Source organism: Rousettus aegyptiacus, unplaced genomic scaffold (genome assembly GCF_014176215.1).
Source record: "Rousettus aegyptiacus isolate mRouAeg1 unplaced genomic scaffold, mRouAeg1.p scaffold_m13_p_2, whole genome shotgun sequence".
In the NCBI taxonomy this organism is placed as follows: domain Eukaryota; kingdom Metazoa; phylum Chordata; class Mammalia; order Chiroptera; family Pteropodidae; genus Rousettus; species Rousettus aegyptiacus.
This window is the reverse complement of record NW_023416295.1, coordinates 151,272,896-151,296,262: the sequence shown is the minus strand read 5'-3', so window position 1 is coordinate 151,296,262 and position 23,367 is coordinate 151,272,896. Positions and strand designations below refer to the sequence as shown.

General features: G+C 38.7%; 1 protein-coding gene across 1 annotated transcript; it reads left to right on the top strand.

The window, feature by feature from the left end:
• The first annotated feature begins 11,665 nt into the window (after nt 1–11,665).
• On the top strand, nt 11,666–12,324 carry LOC107508612 (histone H2A.J). Its single transcript, XM_016140543.2, has one exon. It carries the CDS (start codon nt 11,776–11,778, stop codon nt 12,163–12,165), a length of 390 nt encoding a protein of 129 aa, XP_015996029.1. The 5' UTR covers nt 11,666–11,775; the 3' UTR covers nt 12,166–12,324.
• The last annotated feature ends 11,043 nt before the right edge of the window (nt 12,325–23,367 follow it).

The following is a 23,367-nucleotide window of genomic DNA, read 5'->3' as shown; positions in this document are numbered from 1 at the left end:
TTGTTTTACATGTTTGCACATCTCCTTAATGGCTCTTTAATACAAGAGAGCTGGATTCTTATATCTACTTGTTTATTCAGTCTGTTTTATTATTTTAGTTGAAGTATAGGAAGAAAACCTAGCCTCATATACATATGTACCTGAAAAAAGGGAAGAGTATTTTAATATCCTTTTCAGATATAGGCATATATTCTTTGTTCTGTGCCCAAACTTTACAAGTGGTAGTTTCTTAAAGACTAGCTGCCATTCGAAATCTGGAACTTTGGTACTTCGATAAATTAAATATCTTTTAGGCTATCTTGCATTTTGAATGACTCTTTCTCACAATGCATGATTTTAACATTATGCTTTGGTGAATTTGGGAGATGTTTCACTGAGTTATGGCGATCCTTCAAATGTTAATGTTTCGTTATAACTATCAAAATATCACATTTGTTGTATCACCATTGATCTCACTGGAAAAGTCTCTAAGTCAGGAAGATGTTAAGCTCCTGGTAGCAGATCTGAAACATAATTTTCATTTGCACGCTTGAATTTTATCATTGGTAACAAATACTGTCAGTTGTGTTTCCTGAAGTGACAGGCTTGCCTGGTTATTTTTTGAGAAAATATCTGCCAAACACCCAAGTCTGAATAACCATAATTTGTCTTTCAAGTAAAAATGGTTTCCATACAAAGGTGACTAGCTCAGCTTTCAACTCAAACAATTATACAGATGATGCATCGTGAGTGAAGAATGTGATACTACTAGTATAATTTGGCGCCAGTGCCTTGGTTTGTGTCGAGGTTATAAGGCGTTTTGCTCACGATTGCTAACGTCAACAGAGAAAAAGGGAAATAACATTGTAATATTCTTATGAAAATAGTTTGATTTTGCTGACTCCTTAAAGTGTTTTGGGGACCCTCACCCAAGGGATCGATGGACCATACTTTGAGAACCACTCTTCTACACGATAATTATCTTGCCACATTGAAAGTCTTAGCTCCTATCACTCTGCCTTGCTCACAGTTCCACAGCATTTGCTTCAGCTCTTCTCTCTGCTGGCAACTCTCTGCCACCTGGTGTCATTATTGTTCAGATTTCATCTCAAATGGCACCTCCCAGAGGCATTTCTCGTGATCGCCCAGTTTAAAGAGCACCTCTTTCCCCTAATCATTCTCTGTTAGATTACCCTGCTCTATTTTCTTTATAAAAATTATCATTTGATATTATCTTATTTACTAATTAATTAATTTGCCTTCCCCACTAGAATTTAAGTTCTGTGGTCTCAAGGAATTGCTTGATTTGGTTTGCTAATATTTCATTTGGGTTTTTGCATCTATGTCTTGAGTGAGTAATTTACCTTTATAATATGAGAAAGGACTGCTTTTGTCAGATTTTGGTGCCAAGGTTGTACATGAGTTGGGCAGTATTTTTTCTTTTTCTATTGCTTGGAAGAGTTTGTATAAGATTGGAATCAACTGTTCTTAAATATTTAGGGAGGGTATGTTTTTTTAAACAAACACAAAAATATAAAAATCACAAAGAGAAAACTACTTTTTTTCCACTGAGAGTCATAGGAGGCAATATTTATTTTAGAAGAGTTTTTTTTTTTTATTATTGCCTTTTTTCATCTCCATAAAGTATGGACATTACTACTTGTCTCCAAATGTGTAACAAAAACTTGAGAACAGAAGAATAATTATTTTCTTATTTAATATGCTTTCAGATATTACAGGCAAATTCTTAGGTAGTTTAATAACAGAGATAACAGTATTTAAATGTTCAAAACAAAGTTTTTCCTACTATTTTGCCCTGGGATCTCAAAGCTAGTTTTTTTCTTCCTACATTAGAATTAAGAAGTTCTGTTTATTAAGTGCACTATAAAGCCAGTGAAAATACAATTAAGAAATAATTATGGTATGTATAATTGCCAAAGGACAAATATGTGCAGATTACCTTAACACTTCTACAAATCAATAAGAAATAATCAAAAATAAAAAATGATCTATATAATTCAATTCTAATCATTGTACCCTACATAGGTAATAATTTTATTTATTTTATCTTAATTATTCCAGTTTTTTAGTGTGTAGATGAAAATATATTCTTACTTCACCATCTTTCCTATCTACTGACATCACTTAATGATAAAAATCTTAGAAATAGTTCTATATTTGTAAATAGAGACCTTCTTCATTCTTATTGAATAGCCGCATAGAATTTAATATCCTGTAGACTTTTAAAATTATTCATTTAAGTGGTCTCTTATTTTATGAACGTGGATTTTCCCAATCTTGGCTATTAAAAAATATTGCTAGAATGAGTAGGCTTGTAGATGTTATATTACAGCTGTATAAGTGTATCTGAGAAATAGATTCCCAGAAGGGAGATATTTGGGTCAAAGAGTAAATGCAGGCTATACTTTTAGTGAGTACTGCTACATTACCCACTCTCACCTTTCATGTGAGGCACTCCCACCTGGAATGTGTGGGAACGCCTGACTCTTTATAGCCTTTCATGTGGAATGTGTTGTTAAACTTTTAGACTTTTGGTTAATAAGTGAGAAGTCATATTTCAGTGGAGTTCTAATTACATTGATCGTAAGAGTTACATTAAGAATCTTTTCATAAGTTTAAAGACCATTTTCATTAACTATACAATTTTAGGGCGACGATGCTTTGAAGATATATTCTGCTGTCCTCTCTCTTCCATTGTTCCTGTTAAGAAGTCATCTAATCATGATTCTTCCTGTATTTTCTTCCTAGCAGCTTTTAAAATTGTCTTTTAGGTTCTACAGTTTAACCACAAAGTTTCTAGGTTGATATCTATTTTTATTCTATTCGGGATTCACTGATAATCCTGACTAGGAGCACTGGTTTCATCGTTTCTTGGTAGTGCCAACTACCAGTTCTTCAACTATTGCCTGATTCTCATTTTCTCTATTCTTTCCTTTTGAAATTTCTATTAGACACGGGTATACCTTCTCACTTTATCCTCTACATTTCTTACTATCTCTTTCATATTGTTTTATTTTTTCCCTGTCTTTGCTGCATTCTAGATAAGTTCTTCAAATGTATCTTCCAGCTTACCAACTCTTTTTTTTTTAGCTATGCCAAAGAAGGTGCTTAACCTGTCCATTAAGAGTTAAAATTTAGGAGCTGTATTTTCAGTTTCTATAAGTTTATCTTTTTTTCTAATCTGCCAAATACGTTTTGGTAGTTTATTTTTATTTGTCATGTTTTTAAGCCCATTTTTTATTTTTTAAACATAATAAATTTGCTTAACTGCATATTCTATAACTGCTAAGTCCAGTAGCTGCAAATTTCATGGTATGATTCTGCCATTTGTTACCCACTCTGAGACTTGTTTATGTGGTTTGTCTTCTTGTGAGGTCAGTTAGAGATTTTTTTTATGGGTATCATTTTTTTGTGTGTGGTGGTGGCGGGGGGAAGATTTTATCTCTGACTCTTTCGAGGCTTATGTGTAAAAAGTGTTAACCTGGAGATTATTTTGCATTTGCTTCCACCTGGAGTCTTAGGAGCACTACTAATCTGGAACATTTAAAAAAATCATTCTTACTTTACTATTCTTTTTTTCAGTTAGATCTTTTATTTTGAGATAATTGAAGAGTCACATGCAGTTGTAAGAAATAATATTGAGAGATCCCATATATCTGTTACCTAGTTTATCCAATAGTAATATCTTGCAAAACTATAGTACATATCACACAACCAGGATACTGACACTGATGCAGTCACGATCCAGAACATTTCTATCACAACAAAGATCCCTTACGTTGCCCTTTTATATAGCCATACTCACTTCCCTCCTGCCACCCCACCCCTACCCCATACTAACCCTTAGCAACCATTAACATGTTCTCAATTTCTACACATTTGTTATTTCAAAAATGTTACACGAATGGAAATATACAGTATATCTCCTTTTAGCATTGGCTTTTTTTTTTTTTTGGTATAGTATATAATATTTTCAGAAAATAAAAATGTATGAAAAAGACCACAATTTATTATATCAATATATCTTACCATATTATCAAATAAGCAGATAATTGTCCTTAAACATTAACAAATGCCTATAGGTATTCAAAATTATTGGTCAGAGGTTCTAGGGGTACAAATATGAATCAGATTCCTGCTTTCGAGGAGTTCACAGACGATTCAGGGAAGACATGTAAAATCAAATGTTACACAGTTAGTGAAAGTTAGTGAAATCCACTTCCAGCAGTATGACAAACTACACAATCTGAAAGAAGCTGCTAGTACAAATGTTGCATTATTGTGGTCACAAGAAAATAGGGAAATTTCCAAAGGGCAAAAATAAAAAGTAAAAGAACATGAAGTAACAACTAAAGGTAAAGGGTAAGTAAGCATCAACTCTAGGGTAAGGTGGCACAAAAGCAGAATCTGAGACTCTTCCACCAAGCTGAGACACTCAAAGGAGGCTAAAAAGGTCACAATTCAATAGCAGCTGGCAAGCAGAAGCAAATTATCATTCTCTCTGGAGGGCAGCATGCTCATTTAGCTCCTCAGGACTCCCACAGATGATCAACCATATATTAGTTCAGAATAAAAATCTACCAAATACATGAAGACACAAGTCTTCATATGTGTCAGCAGAAAAGCAAACAGCACTAGATGTGGACCACCACAAACTCATATTTATCAGTTCATTCTGACTGCCAAATTACATTTCACCAAAATTTATTCATCCACTCTCTTACAAACGTGCATTTAGTTTCTTTGTTTATTTGCTACTATGAACAGTCCTACTAAGACCTCTAGTGAACATGTGTCCTGGTACATAAATGTGATAATTTCCCTTAGGCAAATACTCAGGAATGGAATTGCTGGTTCAGCATATATGAAAATCTATTTTCAGGCTCACAAGATAACAACCACATTTTTTTTCAAAAACAGTTGCTCCAGATTATACTCCCACTAGCAATATAGGAGATCCTATGCAACACCTGCTATTGTCACTTTTAAATTCTTACCAATTAATAAGTAAAAAATTGCATCTCACTGTGATCTTGATTTGCAATTCCCTGATGATGAATCAAACTTCACTTCTCTTCCTGTATTTATTGGCCATGTTTTTCCACTGTATTATGCCTGTTTTTCTATTGACTTCCTTGTCCTGGGTTTTAATTTTTATCAAACTGTTTACCTAGTCCATTGTATTAGTCTTGGGCAACAGGACAAATTAAATCTCCAACATTAAGCAGTCTTCCCCTTTTCCAAAGGGCCTTCAGCACAGAACAAATGTTACCTGCCCCTCAAAGATACCCCTTAGTCTGATGAAATTCATTCCATATATCGATAGCATTTCATTCATACCATTTTATTAGAGCAAACCACATGTGCACAGCTACACAAATGTATTTCCCCTCCCTCTCTCTTTACTTGGAAAACGGAAGCTTCTTGATTGGAGGGAGTGTGCTTATTTATCTCTGAATCTTCAAAAATTAACAATATTTGGACCCGTAGAGGCATTAAATATTCAAAATCAGAAGAGATGACTTTGCTACAGTATCTAATTTTAACGGCCTTCTATTCACATTGTAAGAGAGGCATTATAAAGAAGCTTTATTTTATTTTTTTTATTTAACAGACATGTAGTGAGGCATTTTATTAGTCAACTTCACAAATTCTCAGTTCCAATTTCAGACATTCTGTTGTGTTAAATCATGTGACCCAGTTTTGGATTGGAAAATACAATATCTTCAGATCTGGGTACTACTGTGGGACTCATAATTACAGACAAAAATAAATATTTCCTGTGTTCAAATAATTTGGTTATATTTTCTAAAGAGTATCAAACATGAACAAAAATAGCTATGCTATAAGGTAAAATGTAAGTTTTGTTACACAGGTAAAAAGAATTGAGGCCGTTACCAAAATTACAACCAAAAAATAAATAATTCCAGGTTAAGTTAAATAATTAAGAAATAGATATTTTAAATTGTCATATGAATGTCTATCTCTGTGATTCATTGGGGTTCTAACCTTCATCCTTCATCCTCAATAATTTGACTAATGCTACATCATCCATCTACTCAAATTTACTCATTCACACTCAACAAATATAAAGGCACAGAAGTATGCCAGACTCTGCTGCTTCTTTTAAGTAACTTGTTATTTTTCACTTGCATGAAAGAAAAATTGAGTTTCTGGGACTGTCTCGCTGCCCTAGAAAGTTAACACCAGCCTCATGAATACACTTGACTCTTTACGGAGTAGGAGAAAGTACTAGGACGTCAAATGTCAGCAAATAGAGACAGGAAGCCTCCATGGCAGAAGCAGCGGCACATAAGGTTTAAGGTCAAAGAGTACAGGATCCAATAGGCTTGGGTTCAAATCCTGGCTCCAGTTCTTTCACTGCATCGCCCCCTCCCCCATCTGTTTCCTCACCAGTAAAATGGTAATTAGTAATAGTCATTCACTGTGAAATGTGTCTGCAGGCAATTCCGTCAATGTGCAAACATTTTAGAGTGCACTCAAACAAAACTTGATGGAATAGCCTACTACACATCTAGGCTACAAGGCATAGCCTATTGCTCCTAGGCTACAAGCCTATAGAGAGTGTTACTGTGCAAAACAGGAGATTAAATCAAGCACAAGAGAAAATGATGCTGTCAAAAGAGGTGGTAAACACTAGGTGCACGAGGCTGCTGATGGCATAACACGACATACTGTTTTACAAGTTTTTAAAAAAAAATACATAGAAAGAATATAGTCTAAAATGATATAAAAGTGTAATATAGTAAATATAGAAACCAGTAACCGTCATTCATTATCATTATCATACTATGTACTATACATAATTATATGTTCTATACCTTTATATGACTGGCAGTACAGTTGGTTTGTTTACACCAGCGTCCCCACAAACATGTGAGAAATGCCTTGCACTATGACCTTATCAAGGCCACATAGGATCACACCACATTTGGGGGTCCTAAGCTCCTTCCTCATCCCTCAAGTAAACAGGTTAGTTAGGAGTGACAAAGCCAAGAGTAGGGCAAGGCCATCAAACCGATTTCAGTTCTGCCTCCTCTCCCTAGCAGCCTCCGGTAGGCTGCACGTAGGTGGGTCCCCCGGTCTCCAGCCCCTACAGTTGCCTCTGGAAAATGCCCTCAAACAGGGCGCCCCTGGGCTGCACTTTGCCTGGCCTCACAACAGGATCACCACGACTATACAGTTCTCTGACTCACACTGTTTTCACCGAACTTACTAGAACCCAACCGCGCACGGCCCACGGCCCTCCCCGCAGCCCAGTTGGTCTTCTCGGTAATAGGCCTTTACTGGGGATTCAGGGCTCACAGCCCGGTTGTGACCCTATCACACTACACAGTCTCCTCAGCAAAAGCTGGGCATGAATGTTGGGCCGGACTCTGCCCGTGCCCCACCCGCATTGTGGAATAACTCCTGCATTTCTGAGGTCTGGGTTCCAGCACTGCCACCCGATACTCTGATCTGGATGCTCACCTGATCCGTGCTGCTAAATTTGTGCAGATGGTCCAAGAGTAGTGCAGGGGCCACGAGCTTGACCTGGCATTGGACTTCGCCCGCACTTTGCCACCTTATGTATTCAGCATCTGAACTTGGTCACCTCTTATTTAAAACATTAGGGAAGAAATAAAATATTCACACCCAGCAATGCTCCGGCGTACCACACTAGGACTGCGTTTGGCGCTTTCTGACCTGCCTGCCGCAGCGCTTTCCTATAGGACGCTGCGACATCCCTAGCTGTAGGAGGCCAGGCCTGGTGCAGCACTGGTGAAGAACCGCCCCTCTGACGCGTGGTCCTCGCGTCCAATCGGAAGGCTGAATGTCTGCTAGCCTGATTTACATAGAAGCCACTCTATATAAGTTCAAAGCCAGAGGCCTCAGCACCTTAGAAGCTGTCTGCCATTACCAAAACGTGTATTTTGTAGAGATGCTTCCTTCTCCCAACTGGAGTCCAAAGTAGTCAGGCGCCCCAGGCGGTGCTGGGGTCCCTACTCAGAGATCGAGTTTTCACTCCTATTCTCTTCCCAAGCCCCCAAATTACGCCTATAACCAGGAGCAGCCCGCTATAGCAGTTGCTTCGACGGCAAGCTTACTACATTTAATGGCATTTGGAACGCTTCATCAAAAGCATCTATCTGTGTTTAGATCAACAGTCACACAGTAGATCATATTAACAACAATTTACTTTTTTTTGAGGGGAAGGTGGAGGGAGAGGCGTAAAAACGGCCTTTTGGAGTCTGGATGTAAGCCGCAGGGACAGCTCAGCTAGCGAAGCTGCGTGCGGCCCTAGCATTTCAGCCCATACACCACATCCATGGCCATGACGGGCTTGCATCTGGCGTGCTCCACGTAAGTCGCCGCATTGCGGATCACATTCTCCAGACACTTCTAGCACTGCCCTGGTCTCCTCATAGACGAGCCCAGAGATGCGCTTGACACAACTTCGGTGGGCTAGATGGCGAATGGCAGGTTTCGTAATGCCCTGGACATTTTTCAGTAAGAACTTTCAGTGGGGCTTGATGCTTCTCTTACTCAGCCCTTTGCCACTTTTACCTGGACGAGGCATCCTTGGGGTAGTGTCTCAACTGGACAGGAAAGCGAACAGCTTTTGTAGTTCCTTGTAGGGGACGTGTGTGTTTGAAAACCTTAAAGAAAGTGAGTGGAGTTCTAGGCCCTGGGAGGCTTTTTTTTTCCCTCCCTACAATAGTAAGTCCAGTAAGGAGGAAGAAAAACAGGACTGATTTCTTTTTGTTTGCTTTTGGGAGGAAGGTTTTTGTTATTTTTGCCATAAAATTGAGGAAAGACTCAATAGAATTTACATTGCTTTTTCTCAAAGCTTAAAATAGGCCAGATTCTTTGTGCTCTTGGTTACCCTCCTTCCATCCCTCTCTCTGCCCCCCACCTCCTACCTTCCCTTGTCTCTCATATGCACTCGAATTCTACTTCTAAATTTTTCAAACTGAATGTTTACTCTTATAATAACCATTCCTAGACTAATGTGAAAATCAATAGAAACGAACAATACTTTACATCTTGTTAGATTTCAGAGCTTTTAACCTGTGGATCTTTTCAAGTTGTTAGTGGGGAAAAATGGAAATTTTTAATTGTTCCCTTTTCTCTTTTGTGGCCCCACGGAGAAAGACTTAAAATTATTTTAAAAGTTCTAACGTACCCCTCTCCTCCTCCGGTCTTTTCCTTTGCAGCTTCTGTACAAATTGCAGATTTTCCTGCCTCCTCTGCTCCCTCACCACAAGTGCATTATTTTCTTTTCAATTGAATAATATTTTCTATGCTTATTTAGTTAAAATACTGTAAACTACTTATTTCATTGAAATGCAAAGTTCTCATGTCTAATTAAAAATTCAAAGTTCTTGCAAAATAATGGATGCCACTCTTGTGGCTTTAAACAGTGATTTATATTACAAATCCCCAAGTAGGAGGCTCTGAATCTTAAGACCTAAACAAAAACGAAACTGGGTAGTGTCACCGCTCTAGGAGACAGAACTCTTTCTGTCTTCCCCAAAGATTTGAGATAAAAGGCAGCAGTATTTAAAGGATGATTGAAAACCTTTTCCCAGGTACTTAACATCTTGAGGAACAAAAATTACAGTAAATTATTTAGTAAATAGTTTAGTAAACTGTCCCTAGTCGAAGAATAAGCCTTTCCAGCAGGAAAGCTTTATGGTAATATTTATCTAAATGCTTATAACTCATCCATCTCCATAACACAAAAAAGTAATTTTGTTGTTGTTAAAGAGGAATTAAAAGAGCCCTTGGAACACTAGATGGCTGGAAAAAATCCTGAATGGTCAAATTGTACTATGTGATTTTAATACTTGACTCAGAGGGAAGAAAAGTCTATCAGATCTTGAAGGGTCAGGATTATTGCAATAGTAAGATAGATTCATTCATTTATATTTACCATGACTAAGAAATCAAGGCTAGAACATTTTCAAGTCAGAATCTCTCTTGCTTACAAGAACAAAAAGAAAAATAATGCCAATAATACTAATCTGTTTACATTTTCCATGATATAGGCAAACATTTAAGCTAAATTTACGGAACTTGTGCCAGGAACATCTTGTTAAAAACTGCATCAGAGATTTGTTTGTCCATTTGTTCAGTTTATCTAACAGTTATTCAATGCTTACTAACATATTTCATCTTCAAAACACTTTGAGATAGGTACAGAAGTTCAATATCTTATCCAAGGTCAGCTGGTAAGTGGTAGAGGCAGGATTAGGATGGAGCAGTCTGGATGCAGGATGATTACCTTATTCCTGACAATATATTACTTCTCATCTCCATAGACATTTATTGAGTCCTGACTATAGATAGGTTAATTATTGTGGTAGGCAGTAAGGACATACACATAAGTGGTTGAAAATATTATTACAGTAAAATAAAATCGTAATTAGGATGGTGAGAGAGTAAAAATTTGCTTTACTTTTAAGTGGATACTATAATCCACATAAAATGTTGTTTATATTAGTGTTTAACATTACATTACATGGCCACGTAATTGTATAATTATGAAAAATGTTGAAGTAAACAAAATTACTTCAGTGAAATAATAATTTCTAATAAAAAAAATAAATGTGTTCCAAATGCTATGGCTCTGCAAAGACAATTGCCGCCGTTCTTTCTTCCTCTGAGCGCTACCAGAATGTCTTACATGAGCATATCTACCTTTGGGCTCCTCTACAAGGAGTCGCTCACAGTCTTCCTGGAGAACATGATCCCAGAAGCCCATAACCAACTAGGCTAAAGCCAAGGCTAAGACTTTCAGCCTTCGCAACTGAGCTGAGCCTGCAGCCTCGCCTGGAATCCAGAGACTCTCTTTAGGCTCCTAACTTCAAAGACATGAGATGTTAAGTTTTGGCCTTATTCCTGTCTTCCGTGAAGAAAGCATTCCCGTATAGTCTAGCACTCTAGTTTCACATCTCTTAGGATCCAAGATTGGCAGCCTGTCACCTGCAGAGCTTTGCGGAGAGTCCAGTGTCATCTGATCTAAAGTTCAGAGGGCCAGGTCCATAAGAAAAGACTTTTTTTTGGAGACAGCTTCTCATACTGTTGAGTAGCAATCAGCAGGAGCCTCTGGATTTGCAGGAGGCAAGGCATGTGCTTAAAGGAATAGGCAGCATACCGTGTACCGGGCAGGGAGAATTCGGTAGAGAGTTTGTACTTTCTCTTGAAGAGCAGTGTTGCCCACAAGCGCGGGCTCTGGAGTTAGATAACTACCTGGATAGGATGCTTTTTTCCGTAAGAAAATCCGCCTAGAGGACACAGCGCCGTCGAGCACACCGTGAGTGACCTCAAGGGACATTTCTTCCTTTAACTTTTTGAACTTGTTGAAACGAAGCAGCTTTTCCAGATCTGTTTCTGACCACGATTCCCTTCATTCTTAAGACTTTATTTTCCTGGGAGCGAGCGTGGACGTTGAAACCTCAGGGTCCAATAAACTCAAAAGCGCCCCCGAACGTAAAAGAGTCACATCGGCAGATATGTAAATGAACCATAAGTTTGCTCTTTTAATTGGAGAAAGCTGGAGAAGGCGGTCCTTCTATCAGGGCACTAATTGGGAGTGGAGCTTGCCAATCATTAGTTACCGGAGCCGAGGATTTTGCGGCGTCCAATAGGAAGGCGCTACCTAGTGGCAGCAAAGTGTTGGAAGAGGCAGTTCCGGCGTGGTGCATTGCGTTCCTACACCCGGACTGCTGACTATTTCTCACTCGCTACAGTTTTAGGCCAGAGGTGAAGATGTCTGGTCGCGGAAAGCAGGGCGGCAAAGTGCGGGCAAAGGCCAAGTCCCGGTCCTCCCGCGCAGGCCTGCAGTTCCCGGTGGGCCGAGTGCACAGACTGCTGCGCAAAGGTAACTACGCGGAGCGAGTAGGAGCTGGGGCGCCGGTGTACCTGGCGGCGGTGCTGGAGTACCTGACCGCGGAGATCCTGGAGTTGGCTGGGAACGCCGCGCGTGACAACAAGAAGACCAGGATAATCCCTCGCCACCTGCAGCTCGCCATCCGCAACGACGAGGAGCTAAACAAGCTGCTGGGGAAAGTGACCATCGCGCAGGGCGGCGTCCTGCCCAATATCCAGGCTGTGTTGCTGCCCAAAAAGACGGAGAGTCAGAAGGCGAAGAGCAAGTGACCCCGTCGCTTCCCGAGAAGAGTCTCTTAATAGCCGCTCTGCAGTGTCTTTGAATACGTTGGATGTCTTGGAGGCCCGGCGCGATCTAGTGGGGAGGTGGGCTGTGAGGCGCCCGCCGGGGTCGGGGGCCAATAAAGTCAGTGAAAATCGTGTGGTCGAGAGAGCTGTGTAGTCGCAGAGGCTTGCCGGAGACCTCTAGAGCAGGTACTGGTGGGTCGGTTTGAGCTACTTTCTGGTCTGCGTTGGTCCGCAGGTCACCCTCGAGGACTTACGAGCGGGTGAGAGAGATCAGGAGGATCCCACTGGCATGCTTGCCTTAAGTCAAAGGAGAGGCAAAATAGGTGCGAATGCGGGAGGAATTATTTTTACGGCCTCTTCCCGGGACAGCTCTCCTTCCCTGTCTGGGCGGTTCAGGAACCAGTCAGTACTAGGGAAGAGACAGTGGGACCGAGCTGGTCTCCAGCAGGAAGTTGTCTCTCTGGCCATACTTTTCAAAAGGTGAAGTAACTTTCCATCTTCAAAAAGTGGCGCTGTGTCATCTTAGATTTTTAGCCTAATAGCTGTTGTGTTCTCATGTTTTGAATATCAGATATTTTTATACACATTCCTTTAAAATGTTCACATTTCTTTGAAATGAAGGAAACACCCAGTAATATGTGTAATACAGAAGCATGAGTCATGAGGTTGGAAACTTGTTCCCCTGACACTCACATTGCATAACAGTGCAGCGTTTTTAGTCATGAGTTAACATATGATTATAAGCTTTTACATGATTTTCTCAAGTTCCTGGCTTCATAATGGTCTTGTCACCATGATATTATACCCCTTGGGAAGTGTAATCGGTTTAATTTTGCTTTATAACAACAAATAGCCTGCTGGAAGTCCATTATGTTTTTCCACTGGCCCGAAGTAATGACCTCATTCCAACAATGCCTATAGGGGTTGCATTGCTTAATGGCACAGCAGTGCTTTAGAAAATATGTGAGATAATAGAAAAGGTAAGGACAAATGCTTTAGGTGCAGGAAAAAACACATTTCAGATCAAGAATCCACTCTTCTCCTCACATCCAGGCTTCCTCATGTTAGTTATAATACCCCTGTTGAATACTGAGATTGTTCATGTACTACATATATTAGGCACTCAATAAATTGAAAGTACCATTTCCTCCAGGATATGAGCTTACCCTTATAGGTTAAGGTATAGGTAACCATAACTAATATGATTTTGTTGTTGTTTTTAATGCCCGGTTGTTAGGATAGTTCTCAGTGTCTGGGGACATGGTGGGCAGTGTAGCCAAAAGAAAAAAAAAAAAAAAAAATATATATATATATATATATATAATATTACATATCAAGTGCCGGTTTTGACATTCAAGTCTTAATTCCCTAAGAGATTTGAGGCATGTTACTAAAATGGTGAAGAAATAAGAATGAGGGCCATCAAGACATTTATAAAAAAAAAAACAAAAACATTTTTCTTTTCTTTCTGATATTCATAGGAGTCTATCTAACACTGTTACCTGAAAAATAAGAAAGGGAAGATACAAAGTGCAGTGATTATCCCCATTACCACTCTAGCTCCTCTGCCACTGCCCCAAGGTTCTTAGGTTCCCCTCAAATACATACCCCTGCCTCAAGGTTTAATTAGTCCCTCACCATTTCTGTTTCTGAGGGTTGTTTTTTTTTTTAACCTGAATAATTTATTGACAGTGAAAAATGCACACCTTCTGTAAAATCAATTAAGCCTATGATCCTTGACAAATGGTTCTTGCCAGTGTATTATTCATTTAAAAGGCTAGTGTTTCTTCAAGTACAAGGCCATATGAAAGAAGACTTAGGACAAAAACTGGTGAGAACTGAATTCTGATTTTTAATTAACTATAATCCATAGTTGTAGTTATGACACACATACTTTTTCCTCCAGAGATAAGCCATTCAGTGTGGCAAGGTGTCACTTGGGTGAGATTTATTTGTTCTTTGTTTTTCCTGCAGGGCGAGTCTTGCCTTTGTGTCTCTGAGAACTGGCTTGCTTAGTTTTGTCTACCTGGACTGAAAAGGTTTAATCTGGCCCTATAATTGGTGATGACTGGTTAACTATATGCAGACTTCACAAATCCCCCTTCAGTGGTTGAAAAGTCTTGTACCCACGGCATTTAAGAGCTCAAGCTCTCTGGCATGAAACAGGTTTAAATCCACTCTGTTCCTTACTAGTTTGGTGATTTTGGAAGTATTATTCAATTCTCTTTCAACCTCAGTTTCGTCTATTTCGTAGGCATAATAATAGAGTTTGCCTCAGGGGTTTTGGGGAGAAATCAGTGAGATCATGTGAACAAGGGCACTAAGTTTCTCTTACAGAAATGTGCTCAGCGAATAGTAACTACTCTAATTTCAATGCGAAACTGGATTTAGAGTGAGTAGCAGTAGTTATGGGACCTATTGAAATAGGTAAACATGGCATTCTAACAATCCTGTGACTTTCCTGGTAAAGTATAAAAACAAGTTAAGTGGCTGTTTTGTTAATTACAGAATATCCAGAACTCTACAACAGAAAACGGAATAATAAATGGTTATCGCTTGTGAACTTTTAATTTGCATTTTCCTCCAAGACAATCTAGTTTGGAATTAATGGTTTGTTAAGTACACCCGTACAGAGTGTAAAGGGATAGAGATTTTTCACAGTTTGGATTGCTGCATTCCTTGACACCCCCTAATTTGCTTATACTTTAACATATAACTACAAACATTTTTGAAAGGTTATTACATCTTCTCACATGGCAAATTATTTTAATAATGGCCCTGGAATGGGTATTTATTTTTATTCTTTGCATTTTTACATTGCACATACAGAATTCAAAGTATATATGGTGACAACAGAAACTTAAAAAAAAAGCTGAGAACATTTTAATATATATATCCTTTATTATCATTCCATTTAATTGAACACAGCTCTTTACATAAATAAGTTTAATTTTAAAGAAGTTATAGAAACTAGTAAACTTATTAATTCATAAAAGCAATACAGGTATTTTAGAATGCTTAAAGCATTAAAAGTTTTACCTCAACAAACCAAATTTTATAAATCAGATGTTTAGTTTCCCAAGAGAGGGGAATGGAGAGTAAGAGGAATAGAAAAAAAAAAAAGATAATGAAAGGAAGCCAGCTGGTTTCAGGCAGATATGAAATTACCACTGTAAAGCTTTATTTTGTTTTTTCACAAAAAGAAGAAAGGGTTAGGTGTTGAAAAACAGATTTTAACATACATACATAAAAGAGAATACCAGCACATTTGAATAGTAACTTGGGTCCCTGATAATTTTATCAAGCCATGCAATTAAAAAGCCTGCACTGCTTAACTCCAAATTATGAAAACGAATGAAGGATAAGCCCTACATTGGACAAAATTATCTTTTGGAAAAACCGGACAAGCAATTTACTCATAAAAGCTTATTTGCTTTCCATTTTAAAGTACTTTTCAAGTGAATTATCTTGTTCATGTCAAAAACCTAAATGGCCTCTGCAATTCCAAATATCCCTGATGAAATTGTGCCTGTTAGGTGTACAAATTACTTTTATAATGAGACGACATGAAGGAAGCAGGCGCTTGGCCTGGAAGAGGTGCAGTTTTAGATTGTGATGACTAGGAGAAATACGGTAGTGTGTAAAGATGTGTAAATTCTGATCTCCAGAACTTGGCCAATGGCCAGTCATCACCAATCATGAATCCAGACAGATGAAACGAAACAAACCAGTTTTCAGGGACACAAAGAGTGAGGAAGAAGTCTATTCGATTTAGAAATGGCAACCTGAAACAGTTGTCTTAAGGTCATTAGTCAGGGAACAGCTTCTGAACTCCTCTGCCCTCAGAGGTCAGTCAGCTCAGAAATAGACTTTTCAGGCCTACGTCCATTCTCTTCCAACAGACTTGGCCTCTTAGAGACAATAATAAATATGAAGCAAGCTAACAATGAAAACAGAGAATATAAGACTAAAAAGAATTTCACCGAAGAATACTAATCTAATCAGACAAAAAAATTCCAAGAGATTTTATTCCTAGGTAAACATGATAAATTCAACACTGAAGTGTTTTAACAAAATACAGGAACTCAGTTCAGCACGAATCTGCCTCCCAGCCCTGAGCAGGTGGCACCTCATATAGAGGAAATTGCAAAGGGGTTTTAAGTATTAACACTATTACTGAGTTGAGAGTCCTGGTCCAAACAATGAGTGCTTTAGCTGAATCTGTATTTTGGTCTATGCCCTCTGGCCAAAGACCACCATGAACATACCTATCATTGGACAAGTTGGGTTTATTGCTCTTTGCAGCAAGAGAAAATACATACTGTGGGGAGATGTGGTGTGTCTCACTAAGAGGGTGTTGGAAAGGATTTATTACAGATTATAGGTTTGTGTTCACTGACTTTGGAGCTTTGTCCAGAATTGCACGCTGCTGGGAATAGAGGTACGTGTATGATTTGGGTAGCTTAATACATTTAATTAATAAGGTACAAAGAATGGGGGAAGCCTAAAGCTGAAATTGGTGAATGTGCTAATGAATACTGGCCCCCACAGGGGGCTGTTGGGTCATTTTTGTGGTTTGGACGACTCTCACGTTTTTGTGTCAGACATGATTACAGAGTAGTCTTGTTTCTGTTTTGGTTTTTTATGGCCACAGTACAGCCTTGTCTGGTGTTAGTGTTCTGTGAAATTGTTTATATTCCAGCTGTGGGTTCTCATGGGCTGCTTTCCCCTTTCCCAGTAGTTGAAGAAAAAATATGACACCGCGAAGAGGGCTTGCTGAGCCATGGAAGTAGACAGACATCTCAAAGCAAATGTTGACAGTGCAAATACCATGCAAGAGGGAGCTACTGTTTGGGTATTTCGGTCCCACGTTTATGTTTAAACATCCAAATCCTCTAACAATACCCCTTTGTTTTCATGTTCATCAAGGAACTTTTTATCTTTATCTTTTGTGTGTGTGTTTATACAGGGTAAGAATATTCTACTTTCTTTAACATGATAATCCATGTATTTCTAATAATAAGTTATGTTTTAAATTTAAATCATATTATATTTACATATACTTACATATAATTTTTATATATTTAAATATATATATATATTAAGTAGATACTATGCCTCCACTTTCCTCTCTTCTTCCAATATCCAGCTTCCTATTTGCCCAGCCAAACAGAACCCAAAAGTTATTCTGATTTTAACTCATGTCAGAAAAAAACATTCAACCCAATAAAAATCTAGTTATTTATTCATATGCTTGCTAAGCCTTGGTTTTCTCATTCGTAAAAGTAGGGTAATACTAATCCCTTATTATGCAGCAGGTAGTGACTAGTGTATGGTAAGAGTTCAATAAATGACTACTATTGTTGTGATTATTACACTTCCTGCTTCACTCTTCTCTTTCCCTTTGGTATTTTTGCCCCTCATTCAGTGTTTATGAGATATATCCCCTGCCTGCCTCACCCTCAGCTTGTTTCAAACTGGACCCATCTCTTCATTCTATACCCCTCCTTCCATTATACTGCCTAGGCTTGAATTTCTGCTCCTTTCGTTGTATAAACCTGGGCACGTTATCTAATCATTCTGTGTCTCAACTGACACGTCTATGAAATAAAGAAAATGATGGCTACCTCACTGGGTTGTTGTAAGGATTAAATAAGTTAATACATGTAAAGACTTCACAGAATGCCTGGCACACAGTGAATGTCCTGTAAATGTTAACTGCAGTTAGTCTTTTTCTTCCTCCTTAGTGTTAACGCCCTTAAACCAGCTTCACACCCTTTATTCCCTGATTAATGACACTACGATGCAACCAAAGCCCTAAGTTAAAGACTCAAAATTCTTGTTTCTCTTCCTGCCTCATCCCCTATATTTAATTGATGGTCCAGTCTTGTGCTTTCTGTCTCTGCAAGAGATCTTTCAACTCCTCCCCTCCATGTGCGGTGCTGGTCTAAGTCAACTCTTCATCCTTTGCCTGTACTGGTCTCCTAATGCATCTTCCCACCTTGGAGTTTTTGCCCTTGAGTCAATCCATCCCCTACCTCACAGCCACAGGTCTCATTCTGAAATGCAAGTGTAATTCTAAAAACACATTATACTTATCATGTGCCGAACACTATTCTGAGAGTTTCATGGTATTAACTCCTATGTTCTCTATATTCTATGACTTCTTTTTCATATTTATTTATTCAGTAAATCCTATATTTATTCAGTGAAGCAGGTGCTAGATCTGCCAGAACCCTGCCAGGAAGCAGATGATGTATTCAAATGTGATTTGAGGAATGTGATTATTTGTAATAGCGGGATTATTTACAATGATGTGAGTAGCATGCAGGGAAGCCACAGGGAAGGGGCTAATGACAGCAGGCTTCCACTAGCATCTCTGGGATTGATGGAGAAAAAGGGAGCCGTGGTCACCAGACGTGGCAGGAGACTCTGTGGAGGGGACCTTATGAAAAGAAGAGTCAGGGAAAGCTAACCCAAGGCAGCCACGCAGGGAGGGCCAAGGGAATATTTATCATGACCTCCTTTTTCTCCCTCCAATATCCTGCTTCTCATTTCCCAACCCAAATACAAGACAAAAGAAAGACAAGAAAGCCCATGGATGCAGTCTCTACAATTCAGCCTGCTGGGGCATAGAGCAGGGTGGAAACATGTAAAGGGGGGACCCGGAGGGGCAGATCTCAATACAGTGTGAGCAGGCACCTACTGCCATGTGGGCAGGTCATTGGACCTTTCATGGCATGACCTAGGTTACCTCCTCCCCAAACCCTTGATTCACTGGGTGTTTTAGCAAGAGCAAGCAGGACAGATCGGATCCCTATGTTCCTGAAGCTTTCACAAGGGTTGGTCTTAAATGAAGTCTGTAAAATTTATAGGTCCAATCTGTTCTTCTGCCATTTTTTTTTTTCATATAAACACCATTCACCAGCCATACAAAACCACTTCCTGTGTCTTCTGGTGGCAGCTGGTAGGAGCACAGGGTGCTCGCACCCACTCTTCTTCGCTTTGGCCCCTTGACAGGAACTACCCCATGCTTAATTAAACTGCAGAGAAGGCCAGAAATTGTAGAAAAGCAGATGGAATATTTTAGTGAGTACCATGGACGCTGTCAGATTTTTTTGGAGCGATTTATGCTTATTCCTAGTTCTTAGCTTTGTTCTATTTCACAAACCTCTAACATGAAGTCTGCCAGTCAAATGGAATTCTCTTGTGATTTAAGAAAAATGAGCAAAAAAAGGTTTTATCATTAGCTAGTACACATAAGAGTGCCTGACTGCCTGCCAAGAAGGAGTTTGAGAAATATTCCATTTGTTTTTGTCAAAGGAATTCGTGGAAATAATTATATACCTAGGTTGCGACTGTGGAAGTAAAGAAGACTGAATTTTCTTTGTGGTCACATATGCCAGCTATGAATTTTTTGCCTCTGAGCTCCACATTCAGGTTCAGTACCTGCTCTGAGACAGTAGGCTGAATTCCTTTAGGCATTTCTCGATCGTGGTAAGCATGTTAGGCTCTCCGTGAAGGGCACTGGAGGAGTCTGCAGGAGGAAAGGTCTCTTGCAGGCTCAGGCTTCTTTCTGCATGATCCTGGCGTCGGTCTGTAAGCAGTGAGGTTGTGAGGACATCAGGTGGCGCTCTGCCCCAGCCATGGCCCCAGAATGCACAGTCCCTCCATGACACCTGACTCACCCTGGGGACCACCTTCCCTGGATCCTCCCAACAGGGAAAATGCACGCTCCAGGCCTCCAGCCTTTGGAGATATGACTCCCTTGGCATGTCCACCTCTCCAGAGTTTGTCTCCTGAGGCCCTTTCCACAAGGACATGATGTTCAACAGGCCACCTGCCTTAATTCAGGTTTCTCACTAAGAAGTCAGGGTTCAGTAGCTGTGACAGAGACTGTAACAGTTCGCAAAGCCCAAACGATTTACCATCTAGCCCTTTACAGAAAGTTTGCTGATCCCTGTTCTAGTCTATTAGTGGAAACAAACAACACACACACACACACACACACACACACACACACACACACACACACACGCTACAAAGCATCTATTAAATAACTTCTGTTGCCCTACTAGTTTTTCTTCATAAATGTGGTATTTTCATTTTCTTCTTTTACATATAAGTTAACCCCCCCCCTTTTTAAATGAACATTTACTTTATAAATAAACTTTCAGAACAACTATGGATTGAAACATACCTCTTACTGTCATCTGGGATCTGGGTTACTCTGTAATAAGAATGGTTTTAGGAGCAGATATTGGATTTGTACTCTACCTGCGGTTTTATTATTATCATTTAAGAAAAACAACATTGTTGGAAGTTTTTTTTTAAAAAAAATAAGTCCCTAAATATAGCAACCTTTATCAACTCCTATCCAAAAGTCAGGCTTTCATAAAAATAACATGGCCTTTGCATTTGTGGCTGATGTATTTTGTAAAACCAAACAAGATTTCATAGCTATCCTAGTATCTGTTTTTCCTCTCTTCCTGCCTGAACTTTTGCTGTCATCCGCCTTCTTTCTTTACTTTACTCTCCATTTTATTGGGGTCAGAGTGGCTGGGTACAGTGATAATGAATAATGTAATTCTGTTCTCCTTTGGACTAATTTTTTTTGAGATTCTATGGATATGAAAACTATTATGTTCTAATTTTTTCTATAAAATATTGTTATAAAAATTATTAAAACATTTCTTTTGTATCATGGCATTTTTAAAGTATGAATTCTATATATCAACTATTTATCTCTTGAAAATGTGGTATAATTCTTACCAGATATGAATTTAATTTAATGAATTTAATAAAAAATTAAATATGATAAATGAATTTAATATGATAAATTTCAATAGAAAACATTTAGCTTGTTTTTCAGCTTCAGATGCCTAATGAGTAGAAAAACTCTAAATAGGGTAATAGGAAAAACTTGTATTGGGGGATCCATGGTCTTTTCTTTGCAAACTTCTGTTTTTTTTTTAAAAAAACATACTGTTTTCTCTATTTAGTTGTAGTACCATGAAGGTGATCATTGGATATTTTGTATTTTTAAACTTTCAGAGAAAACATTTTCATTGTTTTAAAACTTCTCTTTAAAAATTGACATACAAAAATTAGAAAGTCATGATGAGTGTCTTCACTGTCACATGACATATTTAGCCATCAGATTGTTTTCTAAATTGTTCATTAGCACAGGTTTAAAAAATGGCATTGGTAAATACTATATTCCAGGTACGAGACAGAAGTGATATAGGCACTGTTAATCTGCTGAAATTTCTGCGATGGCCATGAGGGTAGGGGCCTCATCTGGTTTTGCTCATCACTTTATTCCCAGATCGCGCAGTAGCTTCTCAGTAACTATTTGTGGAATAGTGTATGCTCTGACTCTCACACCTCCCCAAACTCTTAGCTATCTTGTTCCATTAATCCTCCTCTCATCCTTCAACCTCTCCCTCTCAGCAAAATGAGCAAATCCATTAAGCAAAATCCCTCTGCTCACCCCATCCTTAGCTACCTGCCCTGTCTTACCTTTCTACTTCACAGCCAAACCATAAAGCTCCCGTAGACAAAAGAGAACTGAAGAAGAGAAACAGTGAGTTTGGTCCCCAGCTCTGACCTTTGCCAAAAACCCTTATTTCCAGGGATATAAAGAAAAAAAAAAATTCCTCACAGAGCTGGTATTCCTTCCTGAACACAGGACCTGGGTGTGTAGAAACTACCTACACCTCTGCTCAGCGACACCTCTGAGCTCCAGGGTCCTGCAGTGAGACCTGTCATCCAAACTGAACTTGGCTGAGGAACATTTTTGGATATTAGATCGGCTCCAGTTTGAGTTCAGGACAAAACACAAATGTATGGTGCTATGTGGGGTGATGATTGTAGCACCTTCTGTGGTCTGAAAAATATTTGAATACAATAAAAATAATTATTATTCTCAGCTATATGTAGGTGAGATAAAAGAGCACAGACTAGAATGTTCAAAGTGAGAACTTTGGGAGTCGTCTAGGGCTTGATGCTGATACCAGGCAATGGCAGGGTATTATTATGGTGATTTTCAGTTCACATTTTAAAGTGAACGGAAAACCCAGGAAAAAGAGGAAAAGGAATTTCAAAATGATTTTAAGGGGTGATGAATGATAAGGAAATGGTAATATTTATCCACATACCTGATCGAAGACTTGTATCAAGCAGTGATTTCAGGGCAGTGTTTAACCAGAACAAGGATTTTTATGAAACCATGGCATGGAATTATGTATGATGACAGCAGTGGATACCCAGAATCAGAACTGCTGTACATGCAGCTAACATATGAAATGTATCTGATTTTACTACCAAAGGAATTTTCATAAAGTAAAACTAGCAATATTAGGAAATGTTATGATAAACTGTGAATACCTTTAACATGCAACAGAACTATCTCCCAGAAAAAATAATTTCAAGCAAGAACATGAAAAATATTGTGGACTAAATACTGGGGTATAATTGTTTATGCTGAGATTAAATACTGATTCAATGACACTGTAATTTTATTTACTCCTTGCGCCTCATCCATCAAAGATTCAATTCACCTGCAGACTTGCATTGATTACACTAAAAAAAAAAAAAAAAAAGAAAAAAGAAAATCCAAAGTGGTCTGGAGAGTGCTTTGGTAGGATTTGCTTTAATGTGAAATAAATAACTTCTAAGCAAAAGCACATACACAAAAGCTATCCGAATCAAAAACCTAAACATCCATCAATCAGCTGCAAGAAAATAAAAGCCTTTATTGTATTATCGTACTGTTTAAGATACCACTTACCAATTTTTTATGATATAGGATTCACATGAAAGGCATTTAAGATATGATACAAAGTAAGAAGGTATGTCTGGCCTGAAAGCAACACATATTGTCTCATTGTCTTTGCGCATAAAATACATTTTTGAGCCACTGGATAAACCGCCTGAGCCCCTTAGCTTCAACACTCACTTATAAAATGGGGAAAAATCTGTTAGTCGTTCCCCAAGATTACTGGGCAGATGAATTAGTTATTAAAGCACTTTGTAAAGAAAAATAGTGTTTCATTTTATGTGCTTTTAAAAAGAAAAGCTTGTAAAACTAACAAATCCAAAAAAGAAAAGTAACCTTTTCTGATTCTCTAAGTTTTTAAATGGTTTAAAAGAATCTTGACTTAGAGGTTATTATGCTGAGTG

What these genes read in the sequence shown, in the direction of transcription:
- LOC107508612 (XM_016140543.2), top strand. Translation starts at nt 11,776, where the DNA reads ATGTCTGGTCGCGGAAAGCAGGGCGGCAAAGTGCGGGCAAAGGCCAAG.